Genomic DNA, 25,327 nt, shown 5'->3' on the forward strand with positions numbered 1-25,327 from the left:
AAAGAGTTTCATCTATGATATAGGACTTGAATAGAACTTGACACTTAAATAAACCGAAATACATAATATAAATGAGACTAGGTACCCTTTTAAAATTGTTTACTCTTGTTCACAACAATAGAAATCTAAGTACCCTCTTAAAATTGTTTACTCACAACATGTTCCGATCTTAGATTTCTATTGTTGTGAGTATCAAGATAATGACATCATATAGCCGAAACATGTAGTGGGTAAACAATTTTAAAAGGGTACTTGGATTTCTATTTTTATTTATATTCTAAGGGAAAAGAAGACCGAAATTCGTCTACATTTAGATTCAATTTGATAAGTCATAACTTTTTATTAATAATATCAACACTTCTCATTTAATAAATGCTGACAGTTTTTATTGATCTGTTTGATATGTTGACTTGTATTTGGATCATAGTTCGTAGAAATTAGATTAGAAGGGAGGGTGCTGTCAAACGGTGCCGAATGTACAACTGGGAAGAATAATCATTTTCGTATGATTTGTGATTGTATTCACGAATATATAAATAAATAAAATATATTTATTTAATAAATATGAAAATCATAAAGTGTAAACATAACCTATTTTTGGACAATTTCTATCTAAATTTGGGAAAGATACAGTTTTGGGCTTTAAGCCTGTTGTTCCTTTCCCAATCATTCATAGTTGAGAATGATATTGTATTTATCAATGTATAAATAAATAAATCAATATGGTATTTAGGTCTTGACTTGAGTTTATTTGCAGGAGATATGTTTTTAGTAAAGTTGTAAGAGTGATTTGATTCAAGTTGAGGTAATTTGAGTTTTGAGGTGAGTTCAGTTGAGTTGGGTTAATTTTAGTTGGGGTGATTTGAGTTGAGTAGATGTGACTTGCAGGAGTAGAGAACTTGCGTGAGTGATTTGATTTGCAGTTGTTAGGATGCAGGAGTGGGTTGGGTCACTGGTGGAGAGTTTCTTGAAGCCTTGTGCACAGCCTTATGGTGAGAAGAGACACCTCTTCACCATGGTGACTCATTAACATGGGAGGATGTAGGTTATCTGTACTCTAGATGGCATACACCATAAGTGATCACTTAAATGTCACTTAAATTGAATTTCATCACTTGAATGAAATTACCACTAAATTATATGATAAGTGAAGTGAAATTATCACAAAAGCATGCTATGAGAAATCCAGTCTTTCTCTTGAGGAATACTATTATAATTATGCAGTTTAGTGGGTACCGTACCGTACCTATTCATTCAGTGTCGAGAGTGGCTATTCCGGGGACGCACGATAGTGTTGAATGTCTCATGCATGGCTGACTCTCAGCTCATTTTGGTCCCAATTGACTCTCAGAATTGAGAGTCCCACACAAGGTGGGACTATGCTAAGCTCATATCTACATTTGGACTATTGTATAAATTAGAATTGGAACCGTTTTGGACGTAAGTTAACCTGTGGTACTTTTCTGTAAGTTGTATAATTCTGAATGATTGAATAAATAAATAAATATCTGTGCGTAAATGTATTCTGCAGTCATAAATTTAAGGAAAATGCCTCTACTTGAGAAAACACAATGTCATTTTTTATGTAGGTATATAAATAACTCAGCAAATTTGCTCAAGCCTCAACTCCTGGGCACCAGGCCATAAGACACATTTCATAAGGAGAGGAGGTTATTATATATTACAAAGTTAAACATTACATCATAATGAGAAATATTTTTCACATACAGTATTACTTTTTTATAATCATTTACTATTTATCATCATCTTCAAATAATGGAATAAGTGGTGTCGATTTATGCTTCAAGCTACATGCAAGCTAATGATATTAAAGAAAAAATGGAACGTTGAACGCGTAATTTTTCCATTTCCAAAACCTTCACGATTGAAATATTATCCAGATCATGATAGCCAGCAGTAAAGTGGTACTGTATTTGAATAATAATTAAATGCATTCTGAGCATGAACACCGAGCTGAACCCATCATTACGAATTGGCATTTCAACTTTTATGCTGCACAGACTTGAGAGAGACTTGTCAAACCAGTTATCGGCTCTGAGATTACGATCTGACCAAACAAGCAAGGCCTAGGTGCTAGGCCTAGTGGCATAATTGAGCAGTTCAACGACTTTTTGCTAAATTATTACTATCTTAAATTAGTGTTGCGTTACGTTAGTTTTTACAAGAACTGTACTAGGTCATGGTTCGTTAATGATCGATTCATCAACGTAATAGTTCACTGATTTTTAATCAAAGGTTATAAGACATGTCTGTAAGAAGTAAACTATGTTGTCTATTGAAAAAATTGAAATACTGTATTTCTAATTTGAGTAGAATTTGTTAGTTGAGTGGCAGGTTATATTTGAAATTTATCATGAAATGACAGATGACAATAAAACAATCTCATAGACGATTTCAACGTATGTCATGTGAAGTCGAAGGAAAAGAAGGCTGCACCGTATTATATTAAATGAACTTACACGCATTTGAAAAGTAGTATTATAACATTATTTATTGAAATGAAGAAAATCATATTCATACGTTATTACAAGAAACAGAACTTGACTTGCTATTGCCATTGAATGAATCTTTAGTCCAGCTGGCTTCGCTGGTTTCAAATAAAATCCTACCACACCAGTAAAATGATAAGAAAAAAATAGTAATTTTATGAAATAAAACTAGTAGTTCTGTGAACAGTAGACCTCGCGCAGTTGAAAACTACAGCCTCCATCAGAGTAGACCTGTCCTGACGTGTCGGCGAGATATCGGTGTGTAAACAACTAATGACTGTTTCCAAAGTATCGACAGGAATTATTAATATTAATTATAATTATTATCATTAGAATGCTAATAGTTTGTTGTAAACAACTATGCTACTACAGTATCATCAAAAGCTTACCGAGTTGAAAGAACAGAAAAGTCGGGAGAAAAATACTACGCTACTTCTATTTATCAATTATCATTGCATGCCTCACTGCATGCAATTAATAGTCCACACAACAGCTGTTTTTTCACTAAGTTACATTGAGATATTGAATTGCATGCAATTTGTATTCCACTCGACAGCTGATTTATGATGAATATTCTATAGTCTGAATTTTACTCTAATATTGGCGTATGAAGGACACTCCTTCTTCCTTTTATATTATCCTTGAAATGCAAAATTTTCAAAACACTTGTATATAGGTCGACGCGCAATTTAAAAAGAAACATACCTGTCAAATTTCATGAAAATCTATTACCGCGTTTCGCCGTAAATGCGCAACATATAAACATAAACAGAAATGCAAAAACCGTCGACTTGAATCTTAGACCTCACTTCGCTCGGTCAATAATAGTGAGATAACTTTGTAATAGAAGTAATAGTAGTTTTCTCTGCAGATGTTTATGGATTTCTTCAACTAGTCGTTTCCAATTGAATAATCATGTACATGACTTATCACAGGAATAAGTTTACTTCTTTCTTCTTTAATATTCTACAAATCATTAATGATTGAGAGACGAAGTTGATGGCACTCGAAACAGCTTCTCTCAGGGGTTTCGGTAGAAGGCTTAGTTGCTTAGTCTATCAATTATTCTCTACTTTTCACACCCAATAACAGATCACAGTCACACAAATATCACTCGTATAAATGAGTGAATACAATTTCAGTTATACAAATGTGTATGATTTATTTGGGATTTGCATGAAAGGCCTGGAGTCGGTTCAAGATACGGTACATTCATTTACATTCATCTCGTATATGTGAATGAATGTATATAAAAACTCTACTGAAATGATGATCATATGAATATGGCAAAGTAGTGTGTATCACTGATTCACCCTGGTCTATTCTATTATTTTATATCTCTCTCTACCGATATAAGACTAACTCGTATATGTGAATGAATATAATATTTAAAAACGCTAATGGAATGATGATAATATGAATTTATGACAAAGTAGTGTGTATCACTGATTCACCCTGGTCTATTCTATTATTTTATATCTCTCTCTACCGATATAAGACTAACTCGTATATGTGAATGAATATAATATTTAAAAACGCTAAGGAATGATGATAATATGAATTTATGACAAAGTAGTGTGTATCACTGATTCACCCTGGTCTATTCTATTATTTTATATCTCTCTCTACCGATATAAGACTAACTCGTATATGTGAATGAATATAATATTTAAAAACGCTAATGGAATGATGATAATATGAATTTATGACAAAGTAGTGTGTATCACTGATTCACCCTGGTCTATTCTATTATTTTATATCTCTCTCTACGATATAAGACTAACTCGTATATGTGAATGAATATAATATTTAAAAACGCTAATGGAATGATGATATATGAATTTATGACAAGTAGTGTGTATCACTGATTCACCCTGGTCTATTCTATTATTTTATATCTCTCTCTACCGATATAAGACTAACTCGTATATGTGAATGAATATAATATTTAAAAACGCTAATGGAATGATGATAATATGAATTTATGACAAAGTAGTGTGTATCACTGATTCACCCTGGTCTATTCTATTATTTTATATCTCTCTCTTTCGTCGAGTCGATAATGAACACAGAGTAGACGTAATATTTTCAAGCTCCTTTAAGTTTGCTATTTGACTGGGTATTTCTGAAGCTATTTTATTGAAATTTGGTGGAAGTGTACAAGTAGTGCTGTTCGTTCCATTTATCTCATCATTTCTTTAGTAGTGAGTTTTACAGTGCTGAATAGTGAGTAAACAACATGTCGCCTAACTCGCCTAAAACTAGAGCTGCCATCAACCGAGGTAAGGCTAGCGATAAGCGGGTGGACTCTGTCACTCCTACAACTCCAAACGCTATCAAGCGCTCCTTATCAGCTGATAATACTTTCAACATCTCTCCTGCTGTATTTGAGGCGATAAAAGTAGCTGTAACTACAGCTCTAATCGACGACTCCTTGTTGCAGAAATTAGCTGATAAACTTGCACCCATTATTGACGCTAAAATTTCTACTATGCAGACTGAAATTAATGTTCTTAGGACTGAAGTGGGTGATCTAAGAAAAGAACTTGATGTTTTGAAACGTAAACCCGCAAACAATGTAACTTCGAGTGATGACGCCCTGGACAATCTAGAGCAATACCATAGGCGAAATAATGTGAGAGTGTTCGGTATAGCCGAGGATCCCAATGAGAACACTGACAGTTTGGTTCTTGATGTATTTAAAAATAAAATGGGACTTCAGTTTGATCTCCAATTAATCGACAGATCGCATCGAGTAGGTCGTGTGAATCCCGATATAAATCGACCTCGCCCAATTATTGTGAAATTCGTAAGCTACAGAGCTCGTAGCCTTGTCTTTTCCAACAAGAGTAAGCTGAAAGGCTCAGGCGTTCTCATGCGTGAGGACCTCACGAGGCGACGTGTTGCGCTCTATAGACAAACAGTGGACACATACGGCGTGAAAAACGTGTGGACCAGTGACGGCCGGGTGATGTACGTTGGTGAGGATGGACGGCGATCTGTCGCCAATCTTAGCGACCTGTGTGCAGCTTCCGACCCAGCCTCCTTGTGATGTGTACCACTGTCAACTGGATACTCTCATGATTTGATTGATATTATTTAAATTGGAACTGGCTTGTTATTTTATTCCTCGTTTGTTGCAACGGACTGATTCTTATTTTCATTTTTATTATTTTGTTCTTTTCGATTTTCTTTTCAGGTTAAAAAGACTGAATTGATTGAAACCGAGTGTTGAATCTTCTATGATTAGTTGGTTATACACTCATATTGTGATTTTATTGTACCGTATAGTACTTAATTCAGTACTTCGTATAGTAGCCTACTTATTGCTTATTTATATTTCTATTTGTATATTTTCTCGCATCTCTGGTTATTGATCTCTGCAGAGAATGTAATTTTATTTTATTTCAATTTTTGAAAAACCGATCTCAATGGATTCCTACGCTATCAAAACAAACTGTTTCTAAATGAATCTCTATATTATTCTCATTTCTTTTTTGGAATTTGCAATGGGTATTCTTCTATATTTATATTTATCCTGTTAAATTAATCCATTCTACTGTAGCTTTTATAGTTTATTCGAGAGTTTAAGAGATTAATAGATTGGTCTGAAATTCACGGATGGATAATTTGAGTAATTCACTTACTGCAATGTATTTTATTCATTATATCATTATTAGTCATCATTTAATCAAACTATTATTCATCTATCATCCAATTGATATTCTGCACACTTCAATAACATCATTTCATATATTCTCACCCAGAGTTAATTTACTCTTCATAAAAATGGGGCTTGATTTTTGTCTTGGCATTAATTATTAATCCTATGAACGTATCCGATCTGAAGCACTTGCTGGATGGTCATCCTTCTTCTCTGAAGCTATTCCACATAAATGCCGAATCTTTACCTGCTCACTTTGATGACTTCAAAGAGTTATTTAATAAAGTACTAAAACCAGATATTGTCGGCATAAGCGAATCATGGCTTAAACCATCGCTGCACTCTAATTCATTCGATATGCCCGACTTTTGCCTCCTACGAAATGACAGAATTGGTAAGGCGAGGGGTGGGGTGGCAGTTTATGTTAGATCTTCCCTATCTCCACGGCTTGTTGTCTCTTCCCCCCAGCCTTATTCCAACTCACCGGAATTTTTATTTGTTGAGGTTGGCTTAGGAGGAGTAAGAGTACTTATTGGAATTGTATACAGACCTCCAAAAGCGGGTCGTTTGAATATACTTGAGGATGCTCTGTTGGAAATAATGCATAATTATCAGCACATAATCATACTTGGTGACTTTAATTCTGATTTATTAAAAGAAAATTCTGAAAAACGTCAGCTTGTCACAATGGCTGAATCATTAAATCTGCATATCCTCAATAAAATCAAACCAACTTATCACTTACCTAACTCACACACGTTGCTTGATTTGGCTATTGTAAGTGATCTTGATTATGTATCCATCTATGGCCAGGAACCGGCGCCTTGCTTTTCTATGCATGACATGATTTTGTTGTTTACAATCTGATCCATAACCAGCAGGCACCCTATACCTTCTCTTACAGAAGCTTCAAGCATTTTGATTCGGAGAGATTTTTGTTTGATGCTTATAATATGCCATGGCACTCTATTGTTCAGGTTGATAATATTGACGATAAAATCATCACATTCAACAGTATGATTCATGAGATTTTCGATAGACATGCTCCTCTGCGGACTTCTCAGTTCAAGCATAAGCCTGAGCCGTGGATTGATGCGGGAATATTGAATGCAAGACGAGAGCGTGATAGGGCACGCAGAACTTTTAGCAGGACAAGCTGCAATTCCGACTACAATGCATTCAAGACTTTGCGTAATCGAGTCAAGTCACTCTGTCGAAATGCAAAGCTTAGATTCTATCATCGGCAATTTAATCAGAGCAACTCTGCTTCCACTTTGTGGGAAAATGTGCGAAGGCTGGGCGCTCATCCCAGTAAGTCTAAGGCAAATATAAATGTTCCTCTCAATGATCTTAACAATTTTTTTACTGCACAATCTTCTCAATCTACATCTAACGAGTTCGATGATCCTGTCAGTCAGACTGTCCTTCAATTCAATCATGACCCACCAGAAAATCAGTTCTACTTCTCCTATGTTATTCCTTCGACTATTTCTCACATAATACTATCAAGCTGCAAAAATTCGAAAGGCATTGATGGCATTCCCATATTGTTTTATAAGAAACTTCTTCCCATTATTCTTCCCTCGTTGACTCATATTTTCAATTTTTCTCTACAGAACGGAGTTTTCCCTTGTTTATGGAAGTACTCTATTGTTCGACCTATCCCTAAAATCCGCAACCCTACTGAACCTGGGGACTGGAGAGCAATTCATATTTTGTGTTCGATTTCTAAGGCTCTGGAGAGAATTGTGCACATGCAGGTGAATTCTCACTTGAATGAATTGGGTTTCTTTTCGAAGTACCAATCTGGTTTTCGCCCCAACTTCAGTACTAGCACTGCTCTTGTGCGCATCACTGATGACTTGCGGTTAGCTATGGACAAGCGACAGGTAACAATCCTTGTGCAGTTTGATTTTCGAAAAGCATTTGATAATGTGTCACATCTCTTACTTCTTCGGAAGTTGAAGCATCAATGCCACTTGTCTGCGTCAGTAGTTGCCTGGTTCTCATCATACCTTTCAGGTCGCTTTCAGGCTGTTAGTGATGACTCGGGCAATATGTCAGCTTGGTCTCCGGTTTCGCGGGGTGTACCGCAGGGATCCGTGCTTGGCCCATTACTTTTCTCAATATTCATAAATAATGCACCTTTGGTCTTTCAGGATTGTTCTTTCCACCTCTTTGCAGATGACCTAATCATCTATTCCCATACATCAGTAGAGAACATTGCCAACTGCATAGAGCATATGAATCAGAATGTGTCTTCCCTCCTTCAATGGGCTACAGCTCATGAGCTTGTCATTAATCCCGTGAAAACCAAGACTTCGATTTTTGGCTTCTCCAGACTTCTCAACCGGATCGAGTTGGATAGGATTCCTGCAATTGTGGTTGGTGATGTGCAGGTGGCTTACTCTAAGTGCTTAAAAATCCTGGGTATCTATCTTGATGAAACTCTTAGTTGGAGAGATCAGACTACTCATTTGTGCAACCGTGTATTCGCTGGAATGCATCAGTTTAAAAGGCTCAAAAACTTCCTGCCCAGGAGCATCAGAATTCTATTGGTGAGGTCATTGATCCAGCCCTTGCTGGATTATTGCTGTTTGGCTTACATCGATATCACAGCGGAACAGAATACTAGGTTGCAGAGGTCACTAAATTATGCCGTCCGGTTCATCTTTGACGTGAGGCGTGATGACCACATCACTCCTTTCTTCGAGGAGCTAAGGTGGCTCAAGTTGGTGGAGCGGCGAAAGTATTTTCTTCTCGTTCTAACCTACAGGCTCATAGTGAGAAGCGATGGACCGGACTATCTTCGGGACTCCTTCACGCTCCTTACTGACATCCAGCCTAATCGAGGTACTAGGTCTCATGAGCTCACCCTCCAAATACCTCTCCATCGAACGGCTATCTTCAATTCATCTTTTCTTGTGTCGGCCTGTCGTGCTTGGAATTCCTTACCATATAATTTGTTACAAATCAATTCATTGGAAAGCTTCAAGAGAAATTTGTTCATGTATCTACTCGAGGGTAGGGTCTGAATTATTATCCTGTTTGTTCCTTTCTTTTTTATTCCATCCCCTTGCGTTCACTCATAATTGCGTTCAGTTCATAATTTGTTCATCCATGATAATGATAACAATTTCTAGCACTATTCTTCTCAACTTCACTTGCTGTCACTTATTCCTTTTGACAGATTGATTGTCTTCATATTCTCTTTTCATTCAAATCTTCATCATCTTTTTATTGATGAATATTCTATTCTTCTTCCTCCTGTCTTTCCTTTTTTCTTTTTTTTCCTTTCTTCTTCACTTCTTTATACTCATCTGTTCTCTTCGTTATGCATAATTTATTCTCAATTGTCCATGTAATATGTATCAAGCTTTGCATATCAGTTCCTTTCTCTGTTAATTTAATTAAATTATTTGTAGCTTAAATCTATACTTAATTTTTCTTGTAATTTGTTGAGTTTCAATGTAATAAGCAATATTCTTTTGTTTGTTTCTTATCAACTAGTGTTTGCCATAGGTCTTACCAGACCTGGCAACGTAAGATGTAAAATAAAATATCAAATATCAAATAAAAATATCAAATATCTCTACCGATATAAGACTAACTCGTATATGTGAATGAATATAATATTTAAAAACGCTAATGGAATGATGATAATATGAATTTATGACAAAGTAGTGTGTATCACTGATTCACCCTGGTCTATTCTATTATTTTATATCTCTCTCTCTCTACCGATATAAGACTAACTCGTATATGTGAATGAATATAATATTTAAAAACGCTAATGGAATGATGATAATATGAATTTATGACAAAGTAGTGTGTATCACTGATTCACCTGGTCTATTCTATTATTTTATATCTCTCTCTCTCTACCGATATAAGACTAACTCGTATATGTGAATGAATATAATATTTAAAAACGCTAATGGAATGGTGATAAAATGAATTTATGACAAAGTAGTGTGTATCACTGATTCACCCTGGTCTAATCTATATTTTATCTCTCTCTCTACCGATATAAGATTAACTCGTATATGTGAATGAATATAATATTTAAAAACGCTAATGGAATGATGATAATATGAATTTATGACAAAGTAGTGTGTATCACTGATTCACCCTGGTCTAATCTATTATTTTATATCTCTCTCTACCGATATAAGATTAACTCGTATATGTGAATGATATAATATTTAAAAACGCTAATGGAATGGTGATAAAATGAATTTATGACAAAGTAGTGTGTATCACTGATTCACCCTGGTCTAATCTATTATTTTATATCTCTCTCTACCGATATAAGATTAACTCAGTCACAGCGTGTCTATTTGTAGTTCATAGCTATAATTATAAGATCAACTTCCAACTGTCAGTATTAATTGAATTGGAAGCATTGATGTTACTTATGATAAAATGCTGACAGTTGAAGGTGAATTTCACTATAGTTTCTCACTACGATTCATCCTACAAAACTAGAGAACAAAATAAGTCCGACGGATGTTGCGAAATATGTAATGAATGCAGTAATACAGGATTCTTTCCTACAATCGACCAATAATAATCTAAATGGAGTTCTACATTTGAAATTGCAGCTGGTTGAACCTGATTTCCAACAACTATATTCATCAAAACAAGCTCAAGGATCTGAATGCGAGTTGGGCCTCGTTAACAAATTATTACAATAATAAAGAGAGTAATAATAGTCACATTCAATGTTATTCATTGTAGCTGCGACCTGAATAGTGTCACTTAATGTATTATGTATCACGACTCAAGTATTAAGATTGATACAGCCATATGATTGAGTTTGTGGGGGAGAATACTATGGAAATCAAATGGAATCCGAATCGATCTTCAATATTTCTTGATGTAATATTATTTATGATACAAATGACACTGAAGTAATAAAATTGGTAGATAGAATACCAAGGCGAATATTCATTCGCACATTCGAACCTTAACGAAACAAAATCACAAGGATCGGGAAAAATCGTCTTATCAATGTATTTGGGGTAAGGAAGTTCGTCTCATCAAAGTTTTCCAATACCACTGTTTGTCTCATACAGTTTAGGTCTGACGATATGATAGATTCGCATCTAATGAAGCTAATGAAGCGAAAGATTTCGTAGCAATCCTTTTTAATACAAGCTTATTAATTAATTTGTCGATAGGGAAATAGAAAAAAAAATTGGTTTCAAAGTAGGGCTACAGTCAGAGAATATAGATTGTAACATTTAATAAAAACAATATGGAAACTTGAAGTACCCTTTATTATTTAAAATATTACAACTTACTATAATAAGGGTACTTCAAGTTTCCATATTGTTTTTATTAATTTGTAAAAAATTAGCCCATTCAAGTGAAGTGTTTTTATTGTAACATTTACATTACGTATGTAATTTATCAAAGCATGTTACTACTGTATACTTACATGAAATCGTTAACCGTGTCTAGCAGTTAGTTTTGAAAACAACATATGGAGCTTTTCCGCCTAAGAATAAGAGAACGTTTATTTTGAGTAGCATAGAGGTTATTTTTAAAATGAATTCAAGTTGAATAGGCCTTGTATACTAACAAACCATTGAAGCTTCCAAGTTACCAAAGTTCATGGCCGAATTTTTATGATGTTTGTCTTTTAGGATTGAGATTTGAGCAAAATGTTTCTCAATTCACTAATAAATCAAATCACTTGTTTTCAAACTTTTCCCGAACTCTCGATCCAGCTCTAGCAGTGTAGTCACTACTATAGTTTGTATAAAATAAGTTGAGACTTAGAGAAAATATACGTGTTGCCAAATTTTGTGGAATTTCAATCTGTTCATGCAAGCCCATATGACTGGATGTATTCAAATTGACAACTCTGCATCGGCAGTGTTGTCGAATTGAATACATTCTGCGTCAATTACGCTTGCATGAAAAGATTAAGTCTCGTTTAATTTGGCAACACGGATATTTTCTCCAAGTCTCAACTTATTTCATACAAACTATAGTAGTTTAGTTAGTAGCACTACGGTAACACTACTCCTAACCACTACTAGCAAGTAAAGCCAGTTACACACACACACACACACACACACACACACACACACACACACACACACACTTGTATTTCATACAAACTATAGTAGTTTAGTTAGTAGCACTACGGTAACACTACTCCTAACCACTACTAGCAAGTAAAGCCAGTTACACACACACACACACCACACACACCACACACACACACACACACACACACACACACCACACACACCACACACACACACACACACACACACACACACACACACACACACACACACACACACACACACACACACACACACACACACAACACACACACCACACACACACACACCCACACACACACACACACACACACACACACACCACACACACCACACACACACACCCACACACACACACACACACACACCACACACCACACACACACACACCACACTATAATATTTAAAAACGCTAATGGAATGATGATAATATGAATTTATGACAAAGTAGTGTGTATCACTGATTCACCCTGGTCTAATCTATTATTTTATATCTCTCTCTACCGATATAAGATTAACTCGTATATGTGAATGAATATAATATTTAAAAACGCTAATGGAATGATGATAATATGAATTTATGACAAAGTAGTGTGTATCACTGATTCACCCTGGTCTAATCTATTATTTTATATCTCTCTCTACCGATATAAGATTAACTCAGTCACAGCGTGTCTATTTGTAGTTCATAGCTATAATTATAAGATCAACTTCCAACTGTCAGTATTAATTGAATTGGAAGCATTGATGTTACTTATGATAAAATGCTGACAGTTGAAGGTGAATTTCACTATAGTTTCTCACTACGATTCATCCTACAAAAATAGAGAACAAAATAAGTCCGACGGATGTTGCGAAATATGTAATGAATGCAGTAATACAGGATTCTTTCCTACAATCGACCAATAATAATCTAAATGGAGTTCTACATTTGAAATTGCAGCTGGTTGAACCTGATTTCCAACAACTATATTCATCAAAACAAGCTCAAGGATCTGAATGCGAGTTGGGCCTCGTTAACAAATTATTACAATAATAAAGAGAGTAATAATAGTCACATTCAATGTTATTCATTGTAGCTGCGACCTGAATAGTGTCACTTAATTTATTATGTATCACGACCCAAGTATTAAGATTGATACAGCCATATGATTGAGTTTGTGGGGGAAAATATTATGGAAATCAAATGGAATCCGAATCGATCTTCAATATTTCTTGATGTAATATTATTTATGTTACAAATGACACTGAAGTAATAAAATTGATAAATAGAATACCAAGGTGAATATTCATTCGTACATTCGAACCTTAACGAAACAAAATCACAAGGATCGGGAAAAATCGTCTTATCAATGTATTTGGGGTAAGGAAGTTCGTCTCATACGCGTTTTCCAATTATGTTTGTCTCATACAGTTTAGGTCTGACGATATGATAGATTCGCATCTAATGAAGCTAATGAAGCGAAAGATTTCGTAGCAATCCTTTTTAATACAAGCTTATTAATTAATTTGTCGATAGGGAAATAGAAAAAAAATTGGTTTCAAAGTAGGGCTACAGTCAGAGAATATAGATTGTAACATTTAATAAAAACAATATGGAAACTTGAAGTACCCTTTATTATTTAAAATATTACAACTTACTATAATAAGGGTACTTCAAGTTTCCATATTGTTTTTATTAATTTGTAAAAAATTAGCCCATTCAAGTGAAGTGTTTTTATTGTAACATTTACATTACGTATGTAATTTATCAAAGCATGTTACTACTGTATACTTACATGAAATCGTTAACCGTGTCTAGCAGTTAGTTTTGAAAACAACATATGGAGCTTTTCCGCCTAAGAATAAGAGAACGTTTATTTTGAGTAGCATAGAGGTTATTTTTAAAATGAATTCAAGTTGAATAGGCCTTGTATACTAACAAACCATTGAAGCTTCCAAGTTACCAAAGTTCATGGCCGAATTTTTATGATGTTTGTCTTTTAGGATTGAGATTTGAGCAAAATGTTTCTCAATTCACTAATAAATCAAATCACTTGTTTTCAAACTTTTCCCGAACTCTCGATCCAGCTCTAGCAGTGTAGTCACTACTATAGTTTGTATAAAATAAGTTGAGACTTAGAGAAAATATACGTGTTGCCAAATTTTGTGGAATTTCAATCTGTTCATGCAAGCCCATATGACTGGATGTATTCAAATTGACAACTCTGCATCGGCAGTGTTGTCGAATTGAATACATTCTGCGTCAATTACGCTTGCATGAAAAGATTAAGTCTCGTTTAATTTGGCAACACGGATATTTTCTCCAAGTCTCAACTTATTTCATACAAACTATAGTAGTTTAGTTAGTAGCACTACGGTAACACTACTCCTAACCACTACTAGCAAGTAAAGCCAGTTACACACACACACACACACACACACACACACACACACACACCACACACACACACACCACACACACACACACACACACACACACACCACACACACACCACACACACACACACACACACACAACACACACACACACACACACCACACACCACACACACACACACACACACACACACACACACACACACACACACACACACACACACACACCACCACACACACACACACACACACACACACACACACACACACACACACACAACACACACACACACACACACCACACACACACACACACACACCACACACACACACACAACACACACACACACCACACACACACACACACACACATCGATTCATGGACCTAATATTTTTTGCCGTCCTTCTGAATTCTTCTATCAAATTTAACGGAACTTGACAAACATACTCTGTTTGACATCATCTGTTTAATCTAATAGGATTTATACGGACGGCAAAAGGTCGTACGTTCAAAAATCGATGTGTGTGAGGCTAGTAGCACAATACTACTAAATTTTCTTGCATGCTTGATTTTTTCAAGGTAATTTGAAAAAATGTAGGTAACTAGGTAACGTAGGTAACTTCGTAGCCCAGGTATTCCGTTGAGTGTAGTTTATTTGAAGTTTTTCTTAAATCTTTATTATATTGAAATGAAATGAAAATGAAATGAAAATACTCTTTATTAGGCGGAGTTAGGACTAGAAAGTCCTTTCTACCACTCAACCTTACAGGCAAATAATAATACATTACAATAAGAAATAATACAAAAGAACTATAACATATGAAACTGAGAATAATGCATAAAATTGTAAATAAAAATCAACCATTTTTGTCTGGTGCAAAAGTAAATCAATAAATTACAAAATAACTAAATAATAATAATAAATAAATTCAAGTTAATAATATAGGAAGAACGTTGATACAAAGAAAATTCAGCAAAAATCAATCATACAACATTCACACAGCCCACAAATTGCATCGCAACTAGCCACCATCGCACTACCCCCGCAGACCCGCCAATAACAGCCGCCTGACCTCCACCCCAAAGCGAGCACGTCCTTCAATACTCCTAATCTCATCGGGAAGATTGTTCCAATGTCTGCATGCCGTGATGGTGAACGACTTTTCGAAAGTTGCTGTCCTGTATATAGGAAAAGACAGCAGTGAGTCCCCACGACGAGTTGCTCGCACACTGACCTCAGACAGAAACTTGAAGCTCTCAGACAGATAGGAAGGAGATTTCGTTTTAATTATGGAATGAAGGAGTGTTAGGATGTGCAAGGTACGGAGTTCAGTTAATTTTAAAAGTGATAGCTCATTATAGAAAATTGAAACATGGTCAAATCGTCTTAAATTAAAAATGAATCTTATGCAATAGTTTTGAGCACGCTGCAATCTGTCTGAGAGCTCCACAGTCATGTCATTTATCACAGTGTCACAATAATTAAAATGAGGCATAACGAGAGTTTTGACCAGCATGATTTTTATATTCTGTGGTAGAAATAGGGCAAACCTTTTCAAACTGTAAATGCAGGAGAATATTCTTTTGCAGACAAGTTCCACCTGGTCAATCCATGACAGAGTTTTATTTATAATGAGACCTAGATTTTAACCCTGTCCTGGTATTCCAGCTCAACACCATTCAATGTCAGCTTTGGAACATTTTGCACCTGGAGTCTTGTCTGCAAACGGCTGTGAGCAACAATGATGCTATTTGTTTTCCCCTCATTCAATTTCAAGCCATGATTATATGCCCAGCTACTTATAGCATCAATGTCAGCGTTCATCAGCTCCACACATGCATCAGAGTCAGCAACAGCAAAATGCCTATAGATTTGCAAATCGTCAGCGTAGAGATGACACCTACTGTTTTTTATACACTTGGTGATGTCATCAATGTAAATAGAGAACAGCAGAGGCCCAAGTACTGAGCCTTGAGGGACTCCGCGGGTAACATCTCTCCATGATGACATCTCATTATTGGCTCTGACACACTGCCGGCGATTAGATAGATAGGATTTGACCCATTTGACACAGATCTCTTCAAAGCCAAGATTTTTCAATTTCAGAAGGAGTAGGGGATGGTAAACGCAATCAAAAGCTTTTGAAAAATCAAATAGTGTGAGTATAGTCGCCTGTCCTCTATCCATAGCAGACCTTATATCCTCTGTAACTTTCAGCAATGCGGTTGTGGTACTATGTCTTGAGCGGAATCCAGATTGATAAATGGAAAGTAGCTGGAAACTTTGAAGGAAAGCAGAGAACTGTTGATGTACAAGCTTTTCTAGGCACTTGGACAGAGCAGGGAGAATGCTGATTGGCCTCAAGTCAGAAAATGATTTTATGGAAGGACATTTAGGGAGAGGAGAAACCAAAGCTGACTTCCAAATCATTGGAAAAGTTGAAGAAGCCAAAGATTCATTAAAAATTATGGTGAGAACAGACAGGGTAAAAGGTAGGGTATCTTTTAGAAATTTAATTGGAACACAATCAACTCCCACGGCATTGCTTGACATCTCTGTAACCACTCTGAATACATCAGTTTCAGTGACAGGAGCAAAAGAGAACCGCTGATCAGGAGCAGCACGAGGAGTAGCCGAAAGAGCATTAAGGTAGTCATGAGCACCAGTCAGATCAACAGGCACATTGGTGAAATGTCTATTGATATCATCCAAGATGAAAGGAATATTATGTTTAATTTGTGACTTACCAATACCAAGATTTTTCAACTTTGACCAAAGAGTTCTAGTAGGCTGCCGTTGTGAGAGTGACTGGTAATAGAACCTCACCTTGGCATTCCTGATCTCTTGCTGAGTTATATTAATATACTGTATATTAATACAGTTGAGGTCACAAAAAATCCAATCCAATTCAATATCGTGATCGATGACCAGGGTTCCCCGGATAGATCGTGTCAAAAATTAAAACTGTATTTTACAAATAGATGGCGGCGTCACAGATCAGCATAGTCATCATTGAAAAAATCTTCTAAAGATTTAAAAAAGATTCGCAAAAATAATAATTATAAGAATTCGTAAAAAACAAGACTTGAAAAAAGTCTGAAGACAACTACTATCAAGAAGAAGGAGATGAATCAGATGATTAGAGAAATATTGTTTGGGTGAAAGGCATCCAAAAGGTAGCCTAGGCCTACAGGAGTCGGCAGTCAATCAAGGTTAATGCTAGTGCTTCCCACTCCACACAACACAGATGCAATAAAGATGAACAGGATAAGGCTCTCACTGATAAGTCGGTTACAGTACAATTGTATCCACTACAATCTCCACCAATAATAATGCCTAACCACGAATAAAGCCAGACATTAGACGTAATTAATCACCTGTCACTTTTGAATAGTCAATTGGTAAAGCCATTGATCACAATGAATACAATCGTGAAATCTAATTGCGACTACGCATTTTCACTCTCATTCATGCAGATTATTTAAGGTTGTTCTGTAGGCTTTCAATCTCGTAGCTTCACAGATGGTTGATGAGCTATGGTATCCAGCTATCAAAATCCTAACTGCTATGCTCATGAGAATATTGATTATTAAAATATGGGTAGTTCTCGATCTCTACTATTTATTACAGAATAAAATATGTAATAGCACAGGCATTTCAGTGGATCAATTTGAAGCATCCTGAACCTCTGAATTTGAAGTTTTTTTTTTAATTTAAAAATGATTTTTGTGTGTTTTGAATTGTAAATTAAGTGTGTAATTTAAGAATGTTGAAGTGACACTTAACCTAGCTAAATTTGGACTGTTGTATTAATTAGAATTGGAACCGTTTTGGGCGTAAGTTTGTGGTCCTTTTCTATAAGTTGTGAAATTCTGAATGAATAAATAAATAAACTTTGGACTTGTATAAATTACAATTGGAACCGTTTTGGGCGTAAGCCTGTTACTTTTCTATAAGTTCTGAAATTCTGAATGATTAAATAAATAGATAAATAAATAAACTGTCAATATAACGTTTACATGATAAGTGCTGTAATACCATTCTGTATAATGTTTATTATATTCATTCAACCCTATACAATTGATATGGTAAATTATCATATTAGCTCCTTATAATTAATTTGTTATAAATACAAATAACTTAAAATAAACAAGATGTTGTCAAATCCTCATTTTACTGTGCAATTCGACATGAATATCATGTGGAATTGTCAAATTGATAACCTCTTCTTCATTTTCAACTTGATTTGGAGAAATTCTTCAACATATATGTTGTGTGTCTAATTCGAATAACTCAAGCGCTGACTCCGTGATTAAACTAAGATTTTCGTCTGACTAACAAAACTGGAACTAGTCTCAGATTGAAGATATCGGCTTAATTCTCCGTTCCCAAGTCATATTATTAATATTCTTTCTTCAAGAATATTGGCAATCGGTTGATCAGAAATAATAGAGCGTATCACAGACAAAGGTATTCAATTACTTCAAGAAATTAAAGCCTTCCAGAGAATTTCTCAGTTCTCTGCTATTAAAGCCTTCTAGAGAATTTCTCAGTTCTCTGCTATTAAAGCCTTCTAGAGAATTTCTCAGTTCTCTGCTATTAAAGCCTTCCAGAGAATTTCTGAGTTTTTTCCTAAAATAGGTCTACATTTTCAATGGTACATTGACATTTTTAGGACAATAACAGTCCAAAATCTAACAGATAGGAGATCTATTAACTAACATGGAAAATGTATCATAATCTCATTGGTTACATTCTAATATAATCAACCAAATAAGCGATTTGGTCACTTCAAAAAAAACGAGATTTCAACGACTACTCCAACTACTATTCTAAAAATTGTATTAACATTTTATAATAGACACCTCGTAAAAGTAATTCCTGCTCATAAAGCACTAGAGGGAAATACTCATATTTCATTCCGTTCTATTTCATTTCATTTAATTATATTCTAGAACAATATCAAATAAATATGATATTTATAAATTAATAATAGAATAAGTGCATGGATATATATGTAACAATATGAAAACATAATGTGAGAAACAATGAAGAAGTCGAGAATATCTATTGAGACATGTAGTGACAGTGCTGAAAGAGATTTATTTATTTATTCGTAGATACAATCACAAACCATATAAATATGATTGGGAAGGAAGAGCAGGCTTGGCCCAAAACTATTCCATTCCCAAATTTTGATAATTAATGACATATCCAGAAATTAGGTTATGTTTATACTGTAAAACGTTCAATTTTCGTCCAAAAATATATATAAGTTAGAAATTTTGAATTTAGAAGAATTAAAACACTAAACAAATATTAAACTTGATTACGGTACCGCTGCACATGAGATTAACACAAACATATGCTTTGACTCTTTCGGAACAATAAGGTTGTGTTTCTGTCCACAATGATAACAACTTGGAACAATAATTTGTGCACTGCACTGAATCGGCCGACCGATTTCTTCGGCACTGAGCTTTAAATTACAGTTTATCCGGCATTTCTCCTTTCTCCCATAATTCGTGTCTGCGCCTATGAATTATTGTCGTGGTGCTTTCTTCTGATAACTCAGCGCCATCGGCCAACCCATAATAACACCGCCAAGCCTCTACTGCACAACATTCTTTGCCAACTTCACTTGCAATCAAAAGTACCAGGTTTACAATCTATATCAAGAAATATAATTGAACACTGTGTATTCTTATAGAATATGATATCTCAAGACGGAATAAAATGTGAGTTTATTTCTTTACCACTTTATGATCTATATAAAAAAATATAATTGAACATTGTGTATTCTTATAGAATATGATGTCTCAAGACGGAATAAAATGTAAGTTTATTTCTTTACTGCTTTATGAGCAGAAAGAACTTTTACGAGGCTTCTATTATGAGCAAGGTAACGGGACATGTTTAATAAAACCATTTGAAGATGTCCTTTTGGAATAAATAAAAGCCTATGTATATAGTTTATAATATCAAGATCATGAATGTCAATAAATTTCTTTACTGCATCATGAGGAGGGAGAACTTACAAGGCTCCTATTATGAATACGGTAACGTTTTAAGAGAGCTGTTTCATGAAACATTTGAAGAATGTCCTTTCAAAATGAGAAGTCAATTCATATAGTCTATAAAATCAAGAACATGAAACTGTCATATCAAGATCGTGTCAATGAATTTTCATTTTCTAGTTGCAGTAGGCCCTAGAGATTTAATCCCTTGTGTTGAGTCTGAATCATTCTACTTTTTTACCACATTAAAAGCAACACAAGGCTTCAATAAAAATTGAAGTATAGGCACCTGGTTAATAAAACTTTCGAAAATTGTTATTTCAAATATATTTTTCTACCTTCTTCAAATTAGCTCAAGTACGACCACGGAAAGCTTGAAAACGCACAAGTTATAATTTTAAAATTTTCTCTACAGTATTCCAGTAATTACCAATTTTGGGATTCGTCATAAGTCATTATATCTTATGGTCATGTATGAAACAGTGTTTCATATTTATTCATAACTCTAAATGGTTGGATTTAATTTAAAATCTGACGATAAATTCAATTAGACCGATAAGCTACTACAGCATAATTACAGATATTTTAAAAAATATATTGGATGCAAGATTTTAAAAAATACTAGAGTGTGGAGTAACACTAATTACTACTTACTCAATACTAATTGCCTAGTATTTTCTGCAATTCTATCGAAGTAGACATTTCTCATAAAAATATTGTGTAAAGAACTTTGATTTGAGATAGAATACTAGGATCTAATCAAAATGGTTGCACCACCACCGCTCTTCTTCAATATGATTATAAGAAGATTATTTTCCACCAGTATAAATAGTTTAAATACAACACAATTTACACGGACATAATGAAATAATTATGATCAACAATACTCCAACTTGTACGAAATAATTATATTTTTAATAAAAGTTTCTTACCGCAAATTCTTCGCACCAGATTGACAGCCATTTGATATGGTGTAACGTTTTGCCTTCCGGCAGAGTTATTGTCACATGACGTTTTCTGTACTTCTTCAACGGATTGAGCCTAGAAAAAATGCGTGTCTTAGAAATGACAACTAGAGAAAACAGTTTCAAACGAAAGATTATTCTCCAACAGTACTATTACAACGAGACCAATATAATGATCAACAGTAGCTTACGGCAATATGTACTGAATATGAATTATTGAATGCCCTGAGATTTGTGAAATTATTTATTAATGAAAATGTTAGTTGATGATGAAAAGGTATATGATGACAGACTGAAATCTGCCTCCAGTTTTAAATGGATTACGAACTAGCAAGAAAAGTACGTTTATAATCCATAGTTTGCAATATGTAATCCATAGTTGCTACATTATAGCATCTTAGAGAGCACTTCTCTCTACAAGTGCCGTACTCGTAATAATAATATTATTATTATTATAAATAAAGATATAAATCTAAGTACCCTTTTTAAAGTTATTAAAAGGGGTACTTATAGTGAGGTCCACTTTATAATGGCAGTGTACAATTGACAATACTGTTGCTGTCCTTTTCTATCATACAACAAAACAGATAGCGCTATCTCTCTCTAGCTTTGCAATGTTGTCAGTTTGCCAGAATATTTTATTTTTACTTTTGACAGTGACTGTACAAAAGTAGACTAATAATTATCAGCCGCCATTTTTTTCCTTCATTCTATCAAAATACTTTGGTATACAAGTCGTATAATTGATTTAAAATGTATTTTTGAAACAGTGATGAAATAATTTTTAGACATTACCGTATGAGAAACAAAAATTAAAATACCTGAAATGACATTTTAAAAGTTGATAACTAACCATCCTATTTATCCATGCTTCAGTTAGCGTACACGTTTAGGTTAGACCTACTCGTACCGGTATAAATAATAATTGAAAGGTTATTTCAGAATTATTTCCAATGAAATTACTTATTTTAAATAGGATTTTTCTATTTTTCTATAATTTTTTAAAGGAATTGGAATAGAATACCTACCAAATAACTTAATTTCTGTTGTTTTATTTTTCTTTATTAAGAAATATATATATTTTCTTGATTAATTTGACATTAAATTGATTATTTTATCAAGGAAATGATAATTATTATTAGATCAAATTTAATGGGATGAATTGAGTAACAGCTGTGTACACTCAGTGGCAAAATGGAGAGACTTGGCAACGTTTTTCTCCTATCTTTCTTCACTGCCACTATAACGTGGACTTCACTACAGATTTATATTCAAGAGCAGTCCTAAAATGAAAAAGAGACAATATTATCATTAATTTCATTTGATAGCAAATGATTTGTAATCATTGAATAAGAGAAAAAAATATATGTAAAATTTATCGAGATAGTAGTCAGTGATTTTTATTGCATTCAGAATTTTTACCAGTAAACTTTTCATTGGAAGCAAATAAGAATAATTTATTGATAAGCATTTGGAATCTATTAGCAAAAATAAAACATTTCACGCCATAAAAACAAGTCATATAACTTGTTTAACATGTAAATATCCCCTCAAAACAAACATTGATTGAATGGAGGTTATCTAAAACTAATTTATAGTTAAGATTTGGCATAACTCAGCAGGTAACAGGCATCACGCAATTGATGCGTCGACAACAGGAAGTTTCAAGAGTAGGTGCTACTTCCCTATCTTCCTCCATTTCTTTTTCTCTTTTCTTCTTCTTCTTTCTTCACCTTCTAATCCTGGATCGAGATACCGTTGAAGAGATGATGTTTGGGATTACCTATGCTGTATTATAGAGCCGTGTACTATCTACGTACATTGACCCGGTACATGGTTGACACAGAAAGGACATAGGATAAGAAGAAAAAAGAGAAGGAGAAGATGAAGAAGATGGAAGAATATTAAGATGGAATGCGGCCGATGGACCAGAGCACCTCCGAGACCCTTCTCTTTCCTCTTCTTCTTCATTTTCTCCTTCTTTTCTCTTCTCTTTCATTCAGGAATCATCTCGGCTCATTATTATAGTACTCTTCTACATCATGGAATGGGGAACACCGAATCCGGGCTATGAGCCACGGTCTTGAAAAAACCTACAGAATAGATAAGAGCACAGCAATCCGTTTCTAGCAGAATGGAGAACGAACTAGAGAGAGAAGAATAAGGAAAGAAGTATAAATGAGAAGCAGAAAAAGGAGAAAAAAAATATGAAAAAGGAGTGGAGAAAGACGATGAGGAAGAGAGGAAGAAGGTGGAAGTGGTGGTGGAGGAGTAGGAGAAGGGAATAATGAATTTTAAATGGAGAAATAAGTGCAGAATATAAGACTATCAATCGAGACTTACGAATGAATTGGGACTCGACTCTAAAAATAGTTTTTAGAATTTTAAATGCATAAATAGGTGCAGAATATAAGACTATCAATTGAAACTTTACGAATGAATTAAGACTCGATTCTGATAGAGTAATAAGGCCGAGATAGGAGAAAGATATAAAAGATATAAAAGCCATGTCATCCTGGAGAGATGATTTTGAAAGAATATATTGTGATAGAAATTAGAGATAATACATAGAAGAATTGTGATGGAAATTATGGGAGAAAGATAGAAATAATAGCTGGCAGAAATAGAGAGAACAAAAGCAATCGAGAAGAAGATGGAAAAGCATAACGTAGTCAAGAACGAAAAATAACCAAAAACTGGACATATCTGAATTAAGAAAAATAAGCGATTGAGATTTACGAGGAAAAATATGACTCACGTCACGATAAACTACGACCAATGAGAAAGACGAGCTACAACATTGCTAGTGGAAGACATTTTGAAGTACCTTTGTTAGGATTATTGCAACTTGTAGTAAGTAGTAATGATGTGTAAATTGTAATATAAAAATCTGAGTACCCTTTTTAAAATTATTATTTTATTTATTATTAAGTGCATAATGGCATCATAGCCGAAACATTTTGTGAGTAAACAATTGTAAAAAAGGGTAACTGTATTTTTATTTTTATTTCAATTCAAGAGTAGCCCTAACGTAAAAAGACAATATAATATAACTACGCTCTATTAAATTTCAGCAAATTGATAGATATATGAATGAATAAAATACTTACTGTCCTCTCTCGTCAGCTATTCTGAATCCAGAGCTGCCAGGGGCCTTCGAGTTACCAGCATAGAAATAGGCAGCTGCAAATACAATATAAATATTAGACAACCCTACTGTAGATGAAATGATTATACTAGTCAACTACACATAGAATAGCTTCCATTCTACTATTGAACTTTTCTTCAGTTATTTCATGTATGATACTAGTAGATAGGTTCAATTCTTGTAGGTCTTTATTTGAAAAACTTGTTTTATTGACTGTACCATCTTTGTATATGATTATATGAAGTTATAATGTATGTTAAAACGAGCGCTGTGGACCAAAATTCAAATATACATGAGTACAATACACGAAACAGAGCTTATTACCATATAATGACTCACAATAGTCGATTATTTGAACGAAAACCAGATTATTTTGGGGGGAAATTCAAGTTGCGTAGTTGAGGTGTTCAGAATGCATATGTGGACATTGAGAGTGATGATGGGAGAATCAATTCGAACAAGTTGTCGTCCCCTTTTCAATAAAACATCAAATTCTCCCATTCTCAAGCCTATATATTTTCGAAACAATTTGCTTCATTAAGAAAAATCTACATGAATTAAA

General features: G+C 34.5%; 1 protein-coding gene across 7 annotated transcripts in view; it reads right to left on the reverse strand.

Moving 5' to 3' along the window:
• The window catches only part of LOC111044628 (protein Skeletor, isoforms B/C), a 111,063-nt gene that overhangs the window by 59,493 nt on the left and 26,243 nt on the right, over positions 1-25,327 (reverse strand). For all 7 annotated transcript variants that reach the window (XM_039419439.1, XM_039419440.1, XM_039419438.1 and 4 more), the window contains 2 exons: positions 24,728-24,800; positions 21,585-21,693 (listed from right to left, as the gene is read on the reverse strand). In XM_039419439.1, the coding sequence (XP_039275373.1) occupies positions 21,585-21,693; positions 24,728-24,800 (182 nt within the window). The remainder of the gene's footprint in view (positions 1-21,584; positions 21,694-24,727; positions 24,801-25,327) is intronic.

The sequence above is a fragment of the Nilaparvata lugens genome, chromosome 1 (assembly GCF_014356525.2).
Source record: "Nilaparvata lugens isolate BPH chromosome 1, ASM1435652v1, whole genome shotgun sequence".
NCBI classification, from domain to species: Eukaryota; Metazoa; Arthropoda; class Insecta; order Hemiptera; family Delphacidae; genus Nilaparvata; species Nilaparvata lugens.